Source organism: Cornus florida, unplaced genomic scaffold, assembly GCF_030987335.1.
Source record: "Cornus florida cultivar Cherokee Brave unplaced genomic scaffold, ASM3098733v1 CherokeeBrave_3.0.0_Hap2_Chr05, whole genome shotgun sequence".
Classification (NCBI taxonomy): Eukaryota; Viridiplantae; Streptophyta; class Magnoliopsida; order Cornales; family Cornaceae; genus Cornus; species Cornus florida.
The window spans coordinates 108053852-108076294 of NW_026775575.1; the positions used below are offsets into that span (position 1 = coordinate 108053852).

Below are 22443 nucleotides of genomic sequence, written 5' to 3' on the forward strand. Positions count from 1 at the left end.
TGCACAAGACCTGATATAATTTTTCCAGTCAATTTATTAGCACGGTACAGTTCTGCACCAACTCACAGACACTGGAATGGAATCAAACACATATTGCGATATCTTCGTGGCACAACTGATATGGGCTTGTTTTATTTGAAGGCACCAAAGTCTCTATTAGTTGGATATGCAGATGCCGGCTATCTTTCTGACCCACATAAAGCTTATTCACAAACAGGGTATGTGTTTACCTGTGGCGGCACAGCTATATCATGGCGATCGATGAAACAGACAATGATTGCCACTTCTTCAAATCATTCTGAGATACTCGCAATTCATGAGGCAAGCAGGGAATGCATTTGGTTGAGATCAATGATCCAGCATATTCGAACAACATGTGGTCTCTCATCAATAAAAGAAAGTCCAACAATATTATATGAAGATAATGCGGCATGCATTGCACAGATGAAAGAAGGGTATATTAAAAGTGACAGGACCAAGCACATCTCACCAAAATTCTTTTATGCACATTAACTGCAGAAAAAGGGTGATATTGATATTCAGAAGATACGTTCATGTGAAAATCTAGCAGATTTATTCACTAAAACGCTTCCAACTACAACATTCAAGAAGCTGGTGCACAACATTGGAATGCGTCAACTAAAGGATCTTCAGGGTTGATCTAATGAGGGGGAGCAATTCATCAAAGAGGTATTGGTATGCTGTACTCTTTTTCCTTCGTCCAGGTTTTGTCCCACTGGGTTTTCCTGGCAAGGTTTTAATGAGGCAATTTTAATCTATGCAATACCATTTTCAAGATACATAAGAATTCTGTACTCTTTTTTCTTCGCTAGGGTTTTGTCCCACTAGATTTTCCTTAGCAAGGTTTTAACGAGGCATATTCTTAGTGTAGTTTTGTGGACCCCAAGGGGGAGTATTATATAGATATACATTTGTTGTGAGCTCCACAAATTTATTAAGTCATACATGTAATCATAGTCTTTATGGCTTACAAAGAAGATTGCTATGGAAGCGTACTGAAGAAGCCATTATTGAAGCCTATAAAAGACATTGGGCATGTACAATTTTGAAATGAAAAAATCTAAAGTCTCATTCTCTCTGTCTCTCTGTTCGTCCTCTCTCTCTCTTTCTCTCTGTTCGTCCTCTCTCTCTTTCTCTCAGAGTCTCTTTGTTTGTCCTCTCTCTCTCCGTTCATTATTCTCTCGCTATATATTTACACATACACATATTTATTACAGATTTGAAATTATTGGTTGCCGGAACTAGGGAAAAAGAAAGATATGAATGACCCTGTGAGTGAGATACACATAAGCAAAGAAAGGACAAAAAAATATAATTGTGAGGCTTAAACCTTAAAAATGGGTATAACTTATATTTTTTATTTTTTAAAATTTAAAAAATATGTAAATTCTTATTGGGAAACGCCAGTGCAGGTCAGTCCAGGATAGCAGGTCAGTCCAGGATACAATCTATTCTGATGGTATTATGTTACCTTTTTCATAAAAGGAAAGGAATCCTACTTTCAGAGAATTGTGTTACCTACTTATCCATAAAGAAAAGAATAAAATCAGAAAAATATTTGATGCCCAATCCAATTCCGTTCCAATCTATATACCGAGTACACTTGCACAGACAGCAGGAAAACACACAGCGTCGCCAACTTTCGCGCACTAGCTCTTTACGGAGTCCACACACACATAATCTAGGGTTTAGGCCGTCTCGCTTCCGCTCTCCGGTGACTTCCCTGGTGATTGGCGTTCTGGTAAATCATTCACATTCACCTTCATCTTCTATGCTCTCTCTCTGTTTGGGGATTCCTGGAGTCCAAATTATTAATTGAATAAGGGACATTAAAATTGGTTCTATATATATATATATTTCATATGATCTAATTGTATTTGAGTAATTGAATGATGCCATAAATTATCGAACAGGATTGGACTTTATGGGTTTTGGGAAAGTAGGAAAGGGAAAAGTTCAGTTGTCAAGAACTTATAAAATATTTCATATGATCTAATTGTATTTGAGTAATTGAATGATGCCATAAATTATCGAACAGGATTGGACTTTATGGGTTTTGGGAAAGTAGGAAAGGGAAAAGTTCAGTTGTCAAGAACTTATAATATAAAGAACGGTTTTAAGAGAAGTATAAGACAATTCTATATGAAGAGAACTTTTTTCCTAAATGGGTTATTATAAAACAGTTTTCAGAAACTGGCAACCAGACTGATTTTACCATTTTTTTCCCCCACACTTTTATGATTTTGAGTTTTCTGAACAAAGCAGGTCCTTCAAATTTTGTGTTTTTCATTTTGTTTCAGTTCCCAAAAGGGGGAAAAAATTGATTTCCTTTCAACCAAGCCAAATTTTGGCGTTAGGCCTATTGTAATTCAGGAAAGTTTTTTTTAACTTTCTATTTGGTTGCGCTGAGATACAACATGGTACAGAGAATGAAGTAAAACTTGGAATTATGTTCCTGGTATTGTGTTGGTTTATGAGGAATGAAAATACTGTCCAACTATGGCAAATGGTTGGTTGTGGCACGGCTGTTGAGTGAAGATCTTTGTATTAAACAAAAATGGAGACACTATCACAACACACAACTGATATTATAGTGTCATATTATGGGTTGCCATCTAGTTATGTCAAAATTTGTATTATTGGCGATGATAATTGTTCTATTCTCAAAATGTATGAACTGCTTATTATTTTGTTTTTCTATTTCAAATCTCTTCTTTAATCTTTTTTCCTTTTCTTGTTAGAATATTAAGTAAACAGCTGGTGCAAGTCGTGTCACTGTAAGAAGCGAATGGCATCTTCAGATGATGAGGGTGAACTTGTGCCACATACTGTCTCGAACTACCACTTTGTTGATGACAAGGATGAGCCCATTTCATTTGCAGAGTTGCCAGTTCAATGGAATAAGGGTAAGAGCCCAGATGGCAAGAGAAAGCAAATATTCTTGCATGGGATTACTGATAATGGGCTTCAGAAAATATATAAGCAAGTCACAGCATGGAAGTTCGATCTTTCAGATGCAAAGCCAGAGATATCGGTGCTATACAAAGAACATAATTGGATCAAGCTTCAAAAGCCAAGAAAGAGTTTCCAGGATACTATTAGGACTATCTTGATCACTATTCACTGCTTGCACTTCGTGAAGAAAAATCCAGAAACATCTGGGAGTTCTTTTTGGAATCATTTGTCTAAAGTTTTCAGGTTTTCCTTCAGATATCTCGGCCCATTCAATGTTATTTTATTATTATTATTTGTTTTGTTTTTCTTTCCTGTAGTAATTGAAAATTTCACACTTTATGCAATTTGCAGCTTTTATGATACCAGACCTTCTGAGACTGATCTGGTGGATCACAGTACTTTGATCAGTGAAGCTGTTAAAAAAGACCAAAGTTTAGCAAAGTTCAAGGTTCGTATTGGTTTCTTATCTTATCAAAACCATATGGCAAGGGCTTATTATGATTCTTTTGTGCGCAATAAGTTTATTAATTGTTTCTGAAAATTTGTACCATTTTGCCTGTTACATATATTATCACAACAGATTATAATCTAAATTACTTTTAGATGTTTGAAGCTTGAGTTAAGCGAAGATAAACATTGGAGGCCATTTTCCTGTTACTTTCTTATATAAAATAGGACACCATTTGACAGTGACACAGTGGTGTTCTTGAAGGTACATTCCAAAAAGATGGAAAGTAATTTTGAACAATTTATCTTGTATTATACAAGAACAAATGTCAATTCTTTTGTCTTCCCGATGAAAAGCTGATGCTTTGGTGATAAAAAAAATAGTTACAATTCACATGTTCCTGAATCATCAGGTGGAAATTTCGCTCTTCAAATTTACCATCTTTGTTTATAGTCATTATCCTAATAATATTAAATATTCATACAAGAAGCTGAGACCTGTCACTTTAAAATGGTATTTTTGCTTATTCAAACTGTTCCTTTTGATACTTGCTTCTCTCTTAAATTTTCAAATTTAGAAATGGTTACTGTTTTATGTTTATTTATCCTTAGTATGTCATATAAGCAAAGTGTATACTAGGTCATTTACTCTTTATTATAGCTTTTATAGAAATGCACTCACCCTATGCAAATAGTTGTGAACAGGAGATATTACTAGGATTAAGTGAGGAAAACACCCATAAAGTATACTCCGCATAACACTTTCACCACCTATTTTAAAAAGTGTGCCATTATCTCCCTTATTCTTTTAAAAATCTGTGAAAACACCCCTCAAATTGCTTTTTGCATGTATTTAACATAAAGTAATGCTTTAATGCCCATTTTGCCCTTTCAGCCTTCCGAAAATGTCCAAGGGGATGTGTATTATATATTTTTTCATAGCAGAGGTGTGTTATATGCACGTCAACTTTATTTAACCCCCATTTGAGATTTCCCCTCTCTCTAGCTAATCTCCATCTTCCATAAGAGGCTTAACAATTAACTTCCATCTTCATCTCCCATAAATAAATAAATATATATATATATACACCAACAAATCTCCATCTCTATCTCCCATACACACACACACGCACACAATGTATATGTATATATACACCAGCAAATCTCCCTCTCTCACCAAACAAGCTAATATTGACACTAATATATTTCTCTCACTAAAATCATATTATAGAGAGAGAAACTCAAATTAATGCAGAGTGATCCGCTTAGAGGTGGTAAATTAGAGGCAATAGTATGAGAGAATTGTACCAAGGATTAATCAAAAGCTGGTCATGTATCATAAAGTAAATGTCTTTGGGGTGGAATTTGCAAAACATAGGATTTTGAACATATGGATTAATTTGGCAATCCCATAACATTTGAACTCTTCTGTTCTTTTAATTAAGCTTAATATGTAATGGACCAATGGTGATAAAAAAATTTGTTGAAGTAAAACTAGAGTCAGTAGGAGACGAAAAATTGGTTGATTAACTTGGGAATAAAGATACAAGCATGGTTCAGCGAACCAGCCGGTTGGCTACGTGTCGGCCAGTTCGCAACCTTCTATCGAAGGAGTGATACTGAAACTCATCGGTGTACCGGTGAGCTCCGGTATGCACATCAGTATCGGCTGGTATTCTAGGAACCCGATACTCCTACCGTAACAGCATTTAATTAAGGAACAGGCCAGTTCAGGCAAAGAACCGGCCAAGAAAAAAGAGAAGGAAGAAACTCTGATCCAATTTTCCAGACCTACAGATGCAACCGAAAATTCCTTCTTCATGTGATTATAGGAGCTCTTCCCGTCATTGATGAAGACAATATTTCCTTTCCTGATTTCTTTTCATTCCTAAGAAGACACCACAGAGATCTGTTAGGTCTCAAATGGAATTTTTTCTGCGATTTCCTTCTTTTGATTTCCATTGTTACCGAAATAGATATTTCTTTTCTCTGTTCAGTTCCCTACCCACGCATCCAACTTCCTTATCAAAATAAGGCAGTAGCTTTTTGTATTTATCTTTTTATCTATATAAAAATTATAATTTAAGCCTCAATCTTTTTGTAATTACGACATTATCTCATTAAAATATTTTTTCTTATGTCCAATAAGTTATGTTTTTCCTTAATTTTATTTTTCTACTTAATTAATTTTTTATTACTTTACCCACACTAATTTCAAACACCCTTCAATACTTTATTTCAAATTTTAGAAATTAGAAGATTCAACATTTATTGTCAATACTTTATTTCCAATATAGTATGAATGTTTATTTTATTTGATATTTAAATATATTATTATTTATTAATTTAGTAAAAAGATAATTAGTCATTACTTGTGTTTTTTGTATTAAAAAATCCAATAAAAATTACCAAAATTCACTAAAAATTCATCTTTATTGAATTATGTTGTAAAAAGTAGCGTAGCGGTCCATTTTTGGTCACAATGTGCGAGTTTGAAAAAAATTCACGACTGCGATAACTGATTCCGTTACGTAACACCGATACAAGCCCGAGTCCGTTACACCGCGACCACGTCCAATACCTCGATCAATATTGTGACTGCAAACCTTGGATACAAGTAACTGTCAAATGTATAAACTTTATAAAGTACTGAAAACCAATGAGACATTGGTAAGTAAAAACGTACCGCCCTATACTGCACATCTTCTAAACAAGTAGATGGTCTATCCTGTATATCACAAGGAAACGGAAAAACTTAACCTAGCATCTCTCTCTCTCTCTCTCACACGCACGCACGCTCACAACTGATTATATTTCTGCCATTTATTTTGTGGTTTAATTTGTGGAGTCAAGTAATTAAGATCAAGTCTACTGGTGATTCGAGGAGGTTATTCTCTCTCTCTCTCTCACTAAAACTCAAATTAATGAAGGTGGAGCTCAATTAGGTAGGACCTAAGCATTGTCCTTTTAAGTTGTGCCCTTTTTTATCATTTCACAAAATCATGTTTTTTTAAATAATGTGTAAAATGTCTATATAAGGTTAATTTGGGCAATGTCTAACTTTAATGTGCCTGTATGACTTATTTGCACAATTTGATAGTTTGGGGGTTTTGTGCACATGAGGGGTGTGATACGTACCGTAAGCATAGTAGAGGGGTGTTTTCCGTACTTAACCCATATTAGTATTCAATAATCAGGTCAAGAACCTTAATATGATGACACTATTGTTATATCTGGTTGAAGTCATTGAGCTTCTCTGGTTAACAAATTTTCCGCACTGCAAGCATATCAAGAGCCCATATATATTTTTTTATTTTAATTAATAATAAATATTGAAACTGAAAATGAGAGGGAACATGATTTTTTATGTTTAAAATTTTACATGGAAAATATGTTCCAATGTAGTGATTTACATTGAAACAAACAAAATATAAAATCAAAGTCTTCTCTTTTTCTATGCATAAAGTTTTACATGGAAAATATGTTCTAGGGTAGCGATTTATATGGGTAACAAACGAAATATAAATTCGAAGTTTTTTCTTTCTCAAAATATTTTGGAGGATTGATTTATGATTTTTTTTCATTAAATCTCCCAAGTTTACACACTGATGATTGGTGAAAAACTGTGGTTTGAACAGTTTTTAGTTCCATTTTTTGAGGAGAAGCCCAGAAAGAGGACAGCTGTTGATGAGGTTCTATTCTCTTCCCCATCCACCCTCTTGGTCTTTTCCACAACAAAATCATGTTTCGAGTGAATATGATTATTTGTCTGGCAGGATGTTGGAACTACAGCAAAGTCTGGGTTTGTAGTTGATGATGATGAGATGATGGACGAAGCTGAGGAAAATGAATCAGATGAAGAAAGTGACCTGTTTGATTCTGTTTGTGCAATTTGTGACAATGGTGGTGATCTTTTGTGGTATGCATTTCTTGTCCTGTTTCTTTGTATTTATTCATCACTATCTCAATAATATTTATTATGATTTTTAAATGCTTATTATCTTGTATAATTGGTACGTAGTAGTAAGTACACCAGTTCTGAAGTGTTTTTTTGCTTCATGGTCATTGTTGTGTTTTGTTTTTTGGGCAACTAACGGCCTTTTTTTTCAAGATTTTTTTTTTTTAGTAATATAATTATTTTTACAGTAATTGTTTAGCCTCAAAAATATTCTTTTGGATAGCTGCGTTATTGAGAGCTTAAAATATTTTAATCATATAAGAGCTACAGAGATGAAAGATTATGAATGTGTGCTAATCGTGAATATTCTTTGAAAAAGCAAACACAATTTAACACTTAACTGTTTTCAACTGAGTATTGAGGTTTGATGATAATAATTTCCTTGATTCATCTTTGCGAGTTATTGAATGAAAAGCTATTCAGTATTGGAAGGCAAGACTTCAAAAAAAAAAAAGAAAAGAAAAAAAAAAGAAGAAAGGGAAGTCTGAATGGATCTGTTAGCATGGTTAGTTTTGGGTTATCTTGACTTAATATTTGGTGCTAGATGTGATTGAGATTAATAGTGTTGAGCATCTTTTGTTTCAGTGTATAAAATTGCCTGCTGAGTATTTGACAGATTAATTTGTCTGTCATTTCTATGGGGCTTCTTTTTGTTAGTTAATTTTGTTTCACTTTCACATTAAACATAAAAATGGAGTATATGGTTTATCACCTTCATATTACTTGTACATTAAAATCGTCTGCTGATTATTTAATTGGTAAATCTTGTCTGCCATTTCTATGGGGCACCTTGTTCATTAATTTTGTTTTATGTAAATTTTATTTGGTATACCAACTTTATATTTACCTGCAGACTATCATAAGGTGGAAATATGTGAAACATGCTAGTTATTGTCTAATCTTTTGTTTAACTACTTTTGAGGGTTGTGATTTTATTTTTTAACTCATCACCTAAGAAACTTTATTAAAAAAATGTAATGTCATTTGTGATCTCATACAGTTGCGAAGGGAGGTGCATGAGGTCATTTCATGCAACTGTAGAAGCTGGTTCTGAATCAAAGTGTGAATCTCTCGGCTTTTCTGATGAACAAGTAGAAGTATGTTGTCCTTTCATATTACTGTTTTATGTTTGCATTTTCTTGTTCTTTAGAGCGTCTTCTTAGATACATGTAACATTTTGCAGGCAATACAAGATTTTTTCTGTAAGAATTGTCAATACAAGCAGCATCAGTGCTTTTCTTGTGGTGAATTAGCCTCTTCTGATAAATTGTCTGGTGCTGAGGTATGTTTTTTTGAAAATTAAAAAAGCTTAACTATTATTTTAAAGTTGGTTGTTCTATCGCCCCTCCCCTTTAGTATTACAAATGCTAATTGATTAAGAGTAGGTTGTTTAAGAAAGAGGTCATTACCCTGTGAAGTCTCCCTTAATTAAGGGAGCTAGGAGGGGCAGACTGGATACAGACGTCGTCCAAAATGATTGCTCACGGGATCCGAACCTGCATTCTCATGCTTGACAAGTAGGATTGTGATGTTGTGGCCCGAATTTGGTTCCGAGTCGCATTGCGACCCCGCTAGGGTTTGGGGGCTGAAACATGTAATCTCTTGTTTTTCGCATGGTGAAACCTTTCACAGGATCTTCACCTAGACACAATTTGTGTCGAACTGTGCTCAATCTTTGTGTTCTTTGTGTGTAGCGTGTTTATTTTTTGTCGTGTTATGTGATTATTTCTTGGGTTCGCTGCGTTTGTCGTAACAAGGACATTTTACCATACACCAGGCAATGGCCATGTTAAGAATAGTTTATTTATAATATTAAATGGAAGGTGGTTCTAGTTCATCAAGATCATTATAAAATTGAAGTTCTAGTATCACTTACTTAGAGTTTCATGCTCCAATTGGTATGAGGGATGGAAATTGTAAGGGAGGGAAGGTATATAGAAGCTGGAGGGTATTTATTTTAGGGGAAAAGAAGGGTGTTCCTTCGTTTTGTTTGTTTAAGTAAGAAGAAAAGTTTGAAAGAAGGATTTTGGTGTTTCATGATCTCACAAGTATACTTTTGCATTTTAAATGAATGGTGGTGTTTGAAGGAAAATAATGTAAGAAAGGGTGATGGAGTTCTTTCCCTCCTCATTCCTCCCACTTTTGGGAGGAAGGAATAGGTGGTCCAGTAAGGGCCTTCCCTCCTCTCTTCATTTCCTTTCAGTCCTACCAAAGAGCGAGATAATTATCCTTCTCTTTTCTTTTCAACCCCCATCCTTTCTTCCATTCTTCCATCTTAATCCTCTGCAACGAACCATTAATGAAGCAAGATTAAAATGATCTTCTGTCTAATGCTGGACATTTGTGAAAACTGACAAATTATTGTATATTCAAAATGAGTTTAGTGATTCCTAGAGATGCATTAGATAAAGATCCTAAAGACGCACGATTCCCCTGCCATTCTTCTTTTATTTTCTTTTTCCTTGGCCATATTCATAGTTCCTTGAATGTGCTATCTTGAGTTTTGTTTTGGTGGCTTAGAAGGCTTCTTAGATACTTTTATTCTTCATACATCAAAATAATTTGCTTCCTTTGTTTGCTTCCTCTCCTGTTTCTTAGTTATATAGTTTTGCTAAGAGACCTTGCTGATTCCTTTTATGTTTTAGTATGGTTATAACTTTTTTTTTTTTTTTTCTCTCTCTCTCTTATATCCTGCATGAGAACATCCTATTCTATTTTCAATACTTCACAACTAATTTGTTTTCAAATTTATCACTTCACTCTCCCGGTTCTCACTGTGATCGCTTATAGGATTCAGTGAAGAAGAGCACCGCTTTTATTTTCTTTGGTAGATGCTTGCTAGACCTGATCATTTTTTTCCCAATGCAATTCTGAGCTCTGGTAATTCCTTTTGTGGCTGCATTTTAATTTGTAATCACAGCCCCTGGTTTCCCTCTCTTTCCCTTTGATAGATGAACATCTTAGCAATTGATTAGAGTAGTCATAATTATCTGTTTTCTCTCAGATTGTTGTAATAACTATTTATTACAAAAGTCTAGGTGAGACTAATCAAGAAACATATCAATGTCATACCTCCACAGATTCCTATAAATTGTGTTTCTTCGTGTTCTTTATTATTACTTAGATTTGCATCTGCACTACTCAAAGTTTTTGATTCCTGAAAATTTATCAGGTATTTCCCTGTGTTTCTGCAACATGTGGCCGTTTTTACCATCCACATTGTGTTGCAAAACTGCTCCACTGTGATAGTGAAACTGACGAAGAAGGGCTTCAGAAAAAGATTGCTGCAGGGGAATCTTTCACTTGTCCTATCCATAAATGCCATGTCTGTAAGCTGGGAGAAAATAAGATGGATCCTGAATTGCAATTTTGTGTTTGTAGACGTTGTCCGAAATCCTACCACAGAAGATGCTTGCCTAGGTACTACTTTAAGTTTTTTCTAGATTTTGTTTTTTTATATTGTCATGAATTCTTATTGTCTAAAGTATTCTTAATATATGGTTTATGCTTGGGTTATTTTGATCAGGAAGATTGCTTTCGAAGATCTGGAGGATGAAGGCATCATACAAAGGGCTTGGGAAGGTCTTATCCCCAACCGTATTCTGATTTATTGCTTGTAAGTTTTTCAAAATCTCTTGCTTTTCTTGTTAATTGTGTCTACACTAGCTTCCAAAAAATTAACAGCTAGTTTCTTTCTTTCTACAGAAAACATGAGATTGATGATGAATTTATGACTCCTATCCGAAACCACATTAAATTCCCAAAAGTGGCAGAAAAGAAGAAAAATCGAGCCTCAGCACCGCTCTCAAGCAGAAAGAAGTTAGCGTCAAAGGGGGGAAGTCTGGCTTCAGAAGATGCTCCTAGGAATAAAGCTGTTGAGAAGGCAACTGAAGGATTTGAAGAATTGTCTTCTGCTATTAAGGAGGGCAATTCTTCCAAAAAGAGGGAGAGAAGATCAAGTGGACCTGAATCCTTGAAGAAACAGAAAGTAATGGATACTTCCAGAAAGCCTTCAAACAAGACTGCCTCTGTGAAAGTCAGCAAGGCCACTACTGATGAAAGCGGGATGGAGGACAAACCTGATAGTGAATTCGAGCGGACCCCTACTGCTAAGCTTGTTGCAAAGGAAACATTCAGTTCACTACCTCTAGATGCTGATACAAAGAGGAGGTGAAGCGTATTATTTCATCACCGCATTCTCACATTCTTTATGTTCTCTCTGTCTTTGCTAAAAAAAAAAATAATTGTGATATATGATAGTGCTTCTCCTTATCAGTGATCTATTTTCTTTAGTTGCAGTGCATACATTAGGTTGTGTCATATTCTAACATTTATTTATTGTACTGCAGAATAATGGCTTTAATGAAAGATGCGTCATCTTCAATAACACTGGAACAGATCATCAAAAAGCACAAAATGCCAATAACCCATGCATGCTCATCAAACTATCTTGTGGATAAAGCTATTACCTTGGGAAAGGTGGAGGGTTCTGTAGAGGTATATCTTTATAATTTTGATGTCTAACTTGGTTGTAAATGGTATCCAATTTCTGCCAAAGTTTACTGTTTCAAGTGCTTTACACGGTTCTTCTTTTAAATCTTTTTTTTTTTTTTAAGCTAGGAAATATTTTACACAATTTACTATGTGTGTGCAGGCTCTTCGTGCAGCTCTACAGAAGCTAGAAGAAGGGTGCAGTATTGAAGATGCAAAAGCTGTTTGTGAGCCTGGGCTTCTGAACCAGATAATTAAGTGGAAGGTAACTGTCAACAATTGTTTGTTCAAAATTTTATTTTTTCAAGTTTTCGTTTTATCTATTCTCATGATTTAAAAAGGAGTACCCGTTTTAGTGTCTCAAATGCTTGGGTATCTTTTTTTAATTAAATAGTGCCACTTGGCAATGTGAGTGAAGTTTTGATGTGTAAATAAATAAGAAAATGGATAAATGAGAATTATGTGAATGCAAAGTGGAAGAAATGTGATGGGTTGAAGAACATTCACATAGGTTGTGATTCACATCTACTTAATATTAGCAGGCAAGTATACGACCAATATCTAGTTGATATTAAAGGAGGAACTAGTTATTTGCCTTCATACTCCTTACTTCTTTATGGTCATTGTTTATGTATTAATTATTCGTTAATTAATGTGCATCAATTTATTTTTAGACTGATGCATCTGATTCTGAGCTTAGAAAAAATATTTACCGCACCTTGATTTGTGTCAATAGATTGTTGTTGGATACATAGGTACAAAAATTATTCACGCATTTCGCGTTAGGAATCTTTTAACTGGAAGTAGATGCTTGTAACATCTAGTTGTTGTGAGCAAAATACAGCACTCCATTGTATGAAGCTTTCCCCTTTTCCTCTTTTTGGGGGTTAGGGAAGGGTTGAATTGGACTACGGGCTTATTTGTGACTTTACAAAGAAATAGATTTATTGTTATATCCTAGTTTCAATTGTGGTTTCTATCCAGCTTTTACAAAGCTTGTATACAAGAGGATTACGTCTTCTCCCTCCCCTCTTCTCTACCTGGTTCGCATTCCTGATGACAACCAGAAGATGAAATCATGTTGATGACGTTATTAGGAATGTTGATAGCTAACACCGTATCTTGAAGCTTATGAGATGTGAGAAATGGGTGTGTGGTTTAATTTATACTATCTATATAGCCAGTGTAAGTAAAATGGTATTAGTCACGAAAATTATTGTATTTATTAATATATTAGCGGGGTAATTGTCGTCATTTCTAATTTTTTCAATGGATTATAGAACCTTCTGTAGCTGTCATGGAAGAGGAATTGTGTTGGTTGCAAAAATTCGCCTTGCCTTATAATTAGTCATCAGAAATTTGCATTAGAAGTTCATTGCATCAGTTTGCACATTATAGTTGTCGCATCTAATATTTCACTTGGTTTCACGTGTCTAATTGATTCATTCCACTGTAGAACAAGCTAAAGGTGTATCTTGCACCATTTCTCTATGGCATGCGCTACACGTCTTTTGGTCGCCTTTTCACAAAAGTGGAGAAGCTAAAAGAGGTTAGTATTTTGAAGTTTGCTTAGGGAAAAAAAAAGGGTATTTTTTTCTACGATCATTTCTTGTAAGAACGTGTGTTCATGTTGATTGATGCAATCAAACTCGCCTAAGGCCCAAATTTGGGGGAAGGTCCCCAACTGCTTCCTTTTTCTTAGCAACTTTCAATTTTGTTTGTGAGTCTCTTAATAACATGAGCTATGAATCTATCCAATTTATTTGATTTTCTAAAAAAAAGTAAATTCTCAAATTTAGCTTTACTAGTATTCAAAAAATAATTAGTTCTCTCTCTCAAAAACCTAGTGTTACTACTTGTTATTGTGATAATTTCAAATACTTCCCATACCTAAGAATGTAATAAAAAATAAAAAAAAATTTAGAGTAGTTTAATATGATACATTGTCCTAGTGGTTGATGGGGTTTTGGATGTGTGGTGTATGATTTGTGTTAGTGTAATTGTTTGTATGTCCATGTGGCTTTGTGAATTAGTGTTTATAATTATTTTTAAGTGTAGTGTTCGACTGGATAAGTGTGAGAGCTCTGATGTGTTACTTTGTGCAATATGTGGAGGGAGTGATGAAAAATATGATGAGTCTGCAATGTGATGTGTACCTTGAGTACGAGCTATTTAGAGTTGAATGAACAACGGTGGCATGGTAGTAAATGTGAACTTACCCAAAGGAAAAATAAAAAGAAAAGAAAAGAAAAGACGGTGGTAAAAATGACTTGGAGTTTGTGGTGTTGGAGGCCTCCATTAAAGTTTTCGCCTTAGGCCTCCAATTGTATCAAGCCAACCCTGGTTTATATGGTAGGGCGGTAGGGCCACATAAGAACTGTTTAAAATTTCAAACTCTTTTGCTGAATCATGCTGCAGTCATTTGAGCTGTGTCAGAAGAGTAGGACATTAGTTGAATTGGCTGAAGTGGGTAAAGGAATTAGTGTTGTTTCAGCATAGTTCAATGTTCTTGATTTTTATCTAAATTAGCATTATGGTTGCAGACATCACAGTGATGATTTACTTTCTTTTTTAAAAAAAACAAATGTTCTGTCATAACAAATATTGGTTTTTCTCATTGTAAAATACCTACATATCAAATTGGCTGATTCCCAGTTCAATTCCAAAGTGCTTATATTTGTCGAGGCCAACCATGGCATGCTAAAAAAATTGGAATCTGTGCATATTCTTTAAACAACATTATATTATGAAGAATGAATGGTACTCTCTTTATTGTTTGCTTGAGAAAATGTTCAGATGATGTACAAAGAAAAGGCAATCATCATAAATACAATTTGATAAAATCTTGTTTTTGCAACCATACATGAAGAGTTTAAGAGGATTCCTACCATGCATGTGTGTGTGTCTAGTAGAGATAAGAGTAAAAGAATTGGGAAAATGAGGTTAATGGTTTACTGTTACAAGTACTTTGCATGTCACGACCCACCTCAACCCGTGTAGATATTGTCCGCTTTGCGCACACTACTCTTGATGCTCTAGGTTTTCCTCAAAACGCATCTACATAGTTGGGAGGTGTCCACACATAAGTGCCAACAACCTCTTCCCCCCAGGTGACGTGAGAAGTCACAATCACCCCTCATGGGACCCAACGTCCTTGATGGCCTGACCCGCATGGGCTTGTGCACGTTACCACCACTTCCGGTTGGGGATTGCCTCAAAAACCATCTATCACAATCCACCATAACCTGTGTAGATATTGTCCTCTTTGCACACTCTCCCCTCAGTGCTCACGGTTTTTCCCAAAACGCGTGTACAAAGTTGGGAGGTGTCCACACATGTAAGTGCCAACAACCTCTCCCCCCAGGCGATGTAGGACGTCGCATTGCAATTCTTCTATGTCATGGTCAAACAACATTTTTTATCATTATTATAAAGACACAATTAATCACACATGATTTTCAGGGAGCGACCAGAAATTTATAGAACTTTTAGATTTCTGTCATTTTATCTCTCAGTGTTGTTTTTTGCAGTCAGTTGTGTTGCATGTTGAATTCTAATGCTCTAAAATCCGAAATTTTATCTTTTTGAAGTTTTAAATTGTCTAGTAAATGCGAAGTTCCTTGTTTTCTGTTTGATATGATTGAGTATAAACTGATATCAGCTTTGAAGAAAACTCAGTTACCTTCTTTAAGCAATCACACCATGTTTGATTCCAAAATTCTATGTATTTTGCCCATGGAAATCCTATAAGCATTAGTTAGAAAGTAAACAGTTACTGATGAATATACTGATGTGTTAAAGGACGCGTATGATCAAATTGTGACCATAGTGGGAAAGACAAGTGAATTTTTTATTATTTAAGGCATACATCAAAGGTTGGTAGCAAGCCCATATCGTTTTGTACTTTTGTCTTAGTTACGGACAAACTAACAAAATACATTCTAACTAAGGTTTCATTGTGTATATTATATATTTTGACTATATTGTTTTAATTGATGAAATTAGAGTGGAGGTCTGAAGATAAGCTGATGCATGCAGAATTTCTAATTTTCTGCAATGGAATTTGTGATTTTTAGAAACCTTCCATATTCTGAAATTTCCTTAGTTGGTGTAATTTTCTGATTTTTAGCGACTTTCCTATGTTGGTTTTATTTTATATTTGGTAGTTAGCTAATATACGGCTAGGATTGGGGAGGAATAAATTCTACTATATAAATCATTGTAATTTCTAGGGTCGATCAGTTTTTGAGTTGCAGAGAATTATTTTACAGCAAATAAATTTTGCCTTTCAATTCTCCTTTCTCTTGATTTTCTAATTTATTTTGTTTCAATATTGATGTGAAGACGATTTAATCGTATCCTCTTGGTAAGGCGGCGTCATAAGCTGTAGATTTAAAAGGGTTTAAGAAAAGTAATGTTAAAGTTAAATATGTGAAATGTAACTTTAGTAAAGCCGGAAGTACTGGCAGGGATGTAGTTAATATTGAGGGTTGAGAGATACCAATAAGCCAACATTTTCGCTACGTAGGTTCAATTATGTTTAAAGAGAGGAATTTAAGACAATGTGAATTATAAAATTCAAGCAGTTGAGTAAAGTAGAGTAATTCTTGCATACAAGGTGAAATTTATATTCCTCTAAATTGAAAGTGGTAAATTCTATATAACAACTTTTAGACCAGCCATACTTTATGGGATAAGAATGTTAGGCCCTAAGAAGTACCAGTAACATTTTTGCAAAATGAGTGTAATAAGAATGCAATGTTGAGCTAGATGTGTGTCAAGACACGAAGGAAAATTAAAATAAACACATGCATGAGTTGGTTGAAGTAGTGCTGGTAAGATATAAATGACTGAATACCGACAGCCATGTGCAATGATAGTCAATAACTGCACCACCGATGAGACAGTGGTGTAATGCTTATTGAGGATATAATGGTAGGGAAGGAGGAGACTAAAATTAACATGGGTTGAGAAAGATAGGGAAGGTGTGATGGCCTTTGTTACCGAGACTATGGTTTTAGATAGAGCAGAATGGCTAAATAGGATTCTTGTAGGTGACCCAGATAGTTAGGAAAAAAAAAAAAAAAAAATTCCTGTTGAATTGAGTTCAGACAAAAGATCCAGTTTGATTTTCCATTTGTTTTCTTCTTCTTTCCAAACAATTAAAGTTTGACTTTTTCTTGCAATAAGTAAGAAGGTTTAAAAATGTACTTCAATTTGGCATGAAGCAGGTGTGTTTTACGTTTCGTCATAGTTTAACAAAGGGTATATTGATTGCTAGAGTTCTCAATTTCAAATTATGCTTTGGAGCAATTTTCGTGTTGTACTTGGACACAAGTAATTTGGTTCAGTTAAAAGGTAGCAGTTGTTGAGAGGATGCTTTTTTAGTTTTTTGGAGTTCCTCTTTACAAGTTTTCTCCTTTATATTTGGACTTGCTCATTATACCTTTTATATCTAAAAGTTACCACTTCCATCAAGCTTTATGAATTTTTAAGCCCACATTTCTGTTGTGCAGATTGTTGATATGCTGCATTGGTATGTACAAGATGGCGACATGGTAAGAATTTGTGCTCATATGTTTCTTTGTTATATAGATACTTTATTGCCTAAATACATAATTTATTTGTATTTCTTACTTTTACATGGGGTGGTCCATTGTTGAACATTTTTTGAGATGATGGGGGACATGAGATGATTGATGCTCATCTATGTCTGCTAAAAATCTGTGTGACGAGCATAGTTGTCCGCCTAATTTCAATGATGATCTAATTAGAATAAGTTTATGTTACCTTGCACTGAGAAGGGGGCTGGTTTGGAATTTTTATTCCATTTGACCATACTTTGATGCGCTCTGATTTGTTACGACATATCATTTGCATTTTGGGGTCTATGTTTCCGCAATATGGGTGGATGAGGATGAGGATCCTTATCTAAGTTCACTCCAACAGTGATCACATGCTTATAAACTTTATACTAGACAAGCAAATAAAGAGTTTATACTTTTGGATAGAGTTTAGGCATATACAAAATTTGTTTCTTATTTAATTGGATATTTTATGTGTAGGACAGTCCCGTCCTGAAGCCAAATGGATGCAATGAAAATTAAAATAGTTGAGCAATGGAATTGCACTAGCTTATACATATATTTGTATATGTATGTATATCTGTGTGTGTGGTGGAAGATACAACCTTTAAATAGTAGTTGTCATGATGAACCAGAGTCACCAGACTAATTGTTAATTGGAGCTTTTGTGAATTTAAATCTTGATAGACACTTGAACTATAATGGAACCAAAGGATGCTTTCTCATTTGTTACCAAGAAAATGAACGTTGACCATCAGTGGGCTTGATATGTTGGGGTTAGATTTTGTTGGTCTCCTTGTTGCTTTGAATCAAACTGATCAGCTTTAAGTGTGGATGAAGATTATTTAATTACTCTCTCTTTACTTGTTATCATTATTCTTAATTTGGAGGGCCTGACTGCTTAGTGCTTTGAACAGATAGTTGACTTCTCTTGCGGGGCTAATGATTTCAGTTGCCTTGTGAAAAAGAAGCTCGATGAGACAGGAAAGAATTGCTCCTACCAGAACTACGACATTTTACAGGCCAAGGTAATCTCAACTTTCCTAATAAACAGTTTTCAGCTTGATCGGGTACCAGCTACATAAATGAAACTTTATCCTTGTTTTTCGATGTTCTATTTTTCTTTCTTGTTATAATATTAACTTGTAGTCATGGCTATTGGTTTTACTTTTTCACACATGTGGGGCACTAAAAGAAGGAAGTGTCCCATATATAATCCATACAAACACAAAACACATTTATATAAGCATCTTTATGAAACTAATACTAAATACACTAGTCATTTCAAGATGGTCAAGCAGGCACGGACCTAATTAAGGCCCAGTGGGGGCATTGGCCCCCACTGAATTTTTTTTTTTTACAGTATTACTTATATATTTTGTTAAAATTTTTAAAATTCCCCCACTCAATTTGTAAAAATGCCCCACTTCACCTTCTTACCCCCACTGATTTTTTTGGATCCAAAAGATCTCTCACATTCTCATATTCCCCCCCAATGTTTGAAAATATCCACTATATAATCTTGCATCCACATATATTTTTTGTCCAAAAGAAAGTAAATAAATTGGCTCTCATGTTTCACTCTCTACTACCCCACATCCATAGTAATTTAGGAAGCACGAACACGGTTAAAAGGTCAAAGAATCTGGGTCTCACACCAACACATGTTAGACACGGCCCGGCACGTGTCCAACAAGCCACCTTACGTTTTATCTTTTCACCTTATCATCTACTATCTCATTGTAAATAAATACCATATGGAGGTTTAAATTTACTTCCTAGACCCCTTCATCGATCATCCAAGTAAGAAAATAAGCTCCTTGTTAAATCTTCCTTGCTTAAAGGAAAATTAGTTTCAAATAGTCATGTTTTATATCTCGTGTTTGTTCAACCGTTGTCTCTTATAGTTGCAAACTATTACTCGTGCTTTTTATGTAATACTTGCTATGGTTCTGAATATCACTTTGTTCTTGTTATGTATTGGAGCATTTATTTAATTTCTTTTATTTTAAACATTTTCATCTGTCGTCTACTGAAACCTTAAACTATTTATACAAATAAGCTGTCCCATTTTGCACATTCTAATTCAATCTGTGCCAAAATGTCTTGAAAACTTTTTCATTTAATCTTTTTTTTTTTTTGGTACATTTCTGCTGAATAATTAAGCTCTCGTAGATTAATTTTATCCATGGTTTAAAATCACTTTTTGGTGATTTCCTTCTGTTGATAGATGATGTTCATAAGTTTTATAGTAGAATGAAAAGTGGGACTTCGAATTATTATTTAATTATGCCTATGTTGTCCGAGTATGATTTGGTTAAGGCCAGTCGAGATTGTTGAAGTTCAGGTTTCTATTTTTCTTATTTCTTTTAACATAGTAAAACAATGACAAGAATCGTAATCACAATGATGATGTCTGGCTTATAGAGGTCCTGTATATATTTTTTAAATTGCTAGATGTTTTTCTACTCGTCATTATTGTTGTACCTCTGATTTTCGACGTTGCTTGCTCGGTTTCTCTCTCTGCAGAATGATTTCAATTTTGAGAAGAGGGACTGGATGAGCATCCATCCAAAGGAATTGCCAATGGGGTCACACTTGGTGAGAAGCGTTGTTTTTCATTTAAGTAATATTTCTAAAATTTGATTGTCCGATCACTGATTGTTTCACCATATCTGTGTTCTTGTTTCTGGAGTAGATCATGGGGTTAAATCCTCCTTTTGGAGTTAATGCAACCCTCGCAAACAAATTTATAGACAAGGCACTTGAGTTTAAGCCCAAGCTTCTTATTCTTACTGTTCCACGTGAGACAGAAAGGTAGTTGCTCAAATACTCCTTGTCCCCCCTCCCCCTTCTCTTCTCATGCTCTCTCTCACACACTTGATTTTCCTTTACCAGGTTGGATAAGAAGAAACCTCCTTATGATCTGGTGTGGGAGGATGATGAGTTGCTTGCAGGCAAGGTAAAATTAGACATTTTTTGCAGTTCCCTTGTGGCTGAATCTGAATTAGATCTACTGCATGCATGTTTTTTACAGGGGCTTAAAATTTTCTCTTCTTCCCCTTTTCAGGCATTTTATTTACCTGGATCTGTTGATGTGAATGACAAAAACGTGAATCCACCACCACTCTATCTTTGGAGTCACCCTAACTGGACTGCTAAGCACAAGGCAATTGCCAAACAGCATGGCCACACGTCCAGGATAAGAGAGGAGTCGCCTTTGGAGGAAAATCACGAGGCACTCTACAATGATTACCCATTGGAACATCATGGGCCTAATGATGAAATGCACATGCTGATAGATTATCATCTAGTCCAAAATGAAGGAACAGAACAGGTGCAACAAAGAGGAGCAAGTGTGACTGAAAGTCGTAAAGAAGGATTTACTATCAACAACGGTGAGAGGGAAGGCAATGCGAATCACGGAGCATTGTTCAATGATTACCCATTGGAACATCATGGGCCTAATGGTGAAACGCCCATGCTGATAGATTATCATCCAGTTCAAAATGAAGAAACAGAACAGCTGCAACAAAGAGGAGCAAATGTGACTGAAAGTTGTAAAGAAGGATTTACTTGCAACAATGGTGAGAGGGAAGGCAATGAGAATCATGACCAGGGGAAGAATCAATCTAGTGAGAATGCTGAAAAGAGGCAACATGATAAAGGATCAGGTGAGACAACACTAGAAGATAGACAAAATGGTAGAAGTTCTCCTGTGAGCAGGATGAACAATGGAATGTCTCACCGTTCCCCAACCAAGGTGACTGGTGACAAATCATTGGATGCTAACCAGTCCAATTTTCTCGAGACATCATTGCATGCAGAGGTTGGCAAAGAAGGTTACCGGCATCCTCCCAATCACAGCAGTGCAGAACCAGGTACAGAGTCTCAAATGGGATATGGTGGGACGCAGGCTGATGATTTGGCAAGGAGATCAAGCTTGAACAGTCAGGAGACTCATTCAGGTGTGATCCAGAGATGGTCCAGCAGTGCTAGTCCTGGTTGTGATCATGAGTTTAGAAATTCAGAGGTGCATATTCCAGGCCACCGGAGAGAGCATACACACAGCCATGGTTATAGATCCTACATGAGCAAGATGGATGAGAAGCTTGGATGGGAGTCAGAGATAAGGTCACAGGTTCAACTTTCTGGGCAACAAGATCCCGACTCTTGGAGTCAAAGAAGCACCTATTACAGTAGGATGAATGCTTCTACAATGCAGCGACATGCACCTCAAGTGGAAGAATTAAATCATACAAGGACGAACAGTCCTAGGTTTGAGCCACCTTCTGTGAGTAGAAATGGTATCGATGATCCTCTAGCTCGTGGATCAAGATTTCAAGCTGACTCGTTTGGCTTTGCACCTGGCCCTTGTCGGTTCTTGTCGCCGCATAACACAAATGGCTGGCTTGATGAGTAGAAGTTTAGCATATGCTCTTACCCCATAATTTATCCCTGCTGATCAAATTTTGCATTAGATTATCAAAGTGGAAAGTTTATAAGAGTGTATAGTTCTCGTCCATTTATTAGTGAACCTATTGTAGAACTGTATAGATGTTCAATATTCCTGCCTTGAACCTAAAATCATGATGATGTGAATTAACGGACTGATTTATGATGGAGCGTGACTTTTTGAGCTCTCCATCTTTATTTGTATGTGACACATTGACTAGGGCAATGCATTTTATACGTTACAAGTAGTCAGTCATGTCAACATATTAAGCGTCGGTGATTGGAATATATGGAACTTTGGATCAGTTTAGGCTCGTGAAGGGCATGATTTGCGAGGAACATATTTGGTAATCCATGACCTTATTATGTACCTGTGGGTTGCTTAAGTAAATCATTTTGTTTTTACTGCAAGCGTAACAGCTTCTGTATACTATTCCCACATCACATAATCACTACATATTCTTAGTTTTCAATTTATTTTATTTTATTTTTATTTTATATTTTGAAGGGTTAGCTTCTGGATTGAGTTGT

At 35.4% G+C, this 22443-nt stretch overlaps 1 protein-coding gene across 2 annotated transcripts; it reads left to right on the forward strand.

Annotated features, from left to right (window-relative positions):
- The first annotated feature begins 1470 nt into the window (after window positions 1–1470).
- LOC132308383 (protein ENHANCED DOWNY MILDEW 2-like) lies at window positions 1471–22160 on the forward strand. Of its 2 annotated transcripts, XM_059806445.1 has the most exons (19): window positions 1471–1762; window positions 2763–3219; window positions 3328–3424; window positions 7062–7115; window positions 7200–7342; window positions 8382–8478; window positions 8565–8663; window positions 10554–10801; window positions 10908–10997; window positions 11087–11551; window positions 11731–11878; window positions 12036–12137; window positions 13329–13421; window positions 17389–17430; window positions 18375–18485; window positions 19987–20058; window positions 20156–20274; window positions 20356–20419; window positions 20528–22160. In XM_059806445.1, the coding sequence occupies exons 2-19, from the start codon at window positions 2810–2812 to the stop codon at window positions 21878–21880; spliced, it is 3807 nt and encodes a 1268-aa protein (XP_059662428.1). In that variant the 5' UTR covers window positions 1471–1762; window positions 2763–2809; the 3' UTR covers window positions 21881–22160. The 2 variants fall into 2 exon arrangements, with proteins under 2 accessions (XP_059662428.1, XP_059662429.1); XM_059806446.1 differs by lacking the exon at window positions 13329–13421 and having other exon boundaries at window positions 1472–1762.
- The last annotated feature ends 283 nt before the right edge of the window (window positions 22161–22443 follow it).

Excerpts from the sequence above, each read along its gene's own strand:
- LOC132308383 (XM_059806445.1), top strand. The coding sequence starts at position 2,810 with ATGGCATCTTCAGATGATGAGGGTGAACTTGTGCCACATACTGTCTCG. Across the intron at positions 17,431-18,374 it reads ATGTACAAGATGGCGACATG|ATAGTTGACTTCTCTTGCGG; the intron begins GTAAGAATTTGT and ends TGCTTTGAACAG. Across the intron at positions 20,420-20,527 it reads ATGAGTTGCTTGCAGGCAAG|GCATTTTATTTACCTGGATC; the intron begins GTAAAATTAGAC and ends TCCCCTTTTCAG.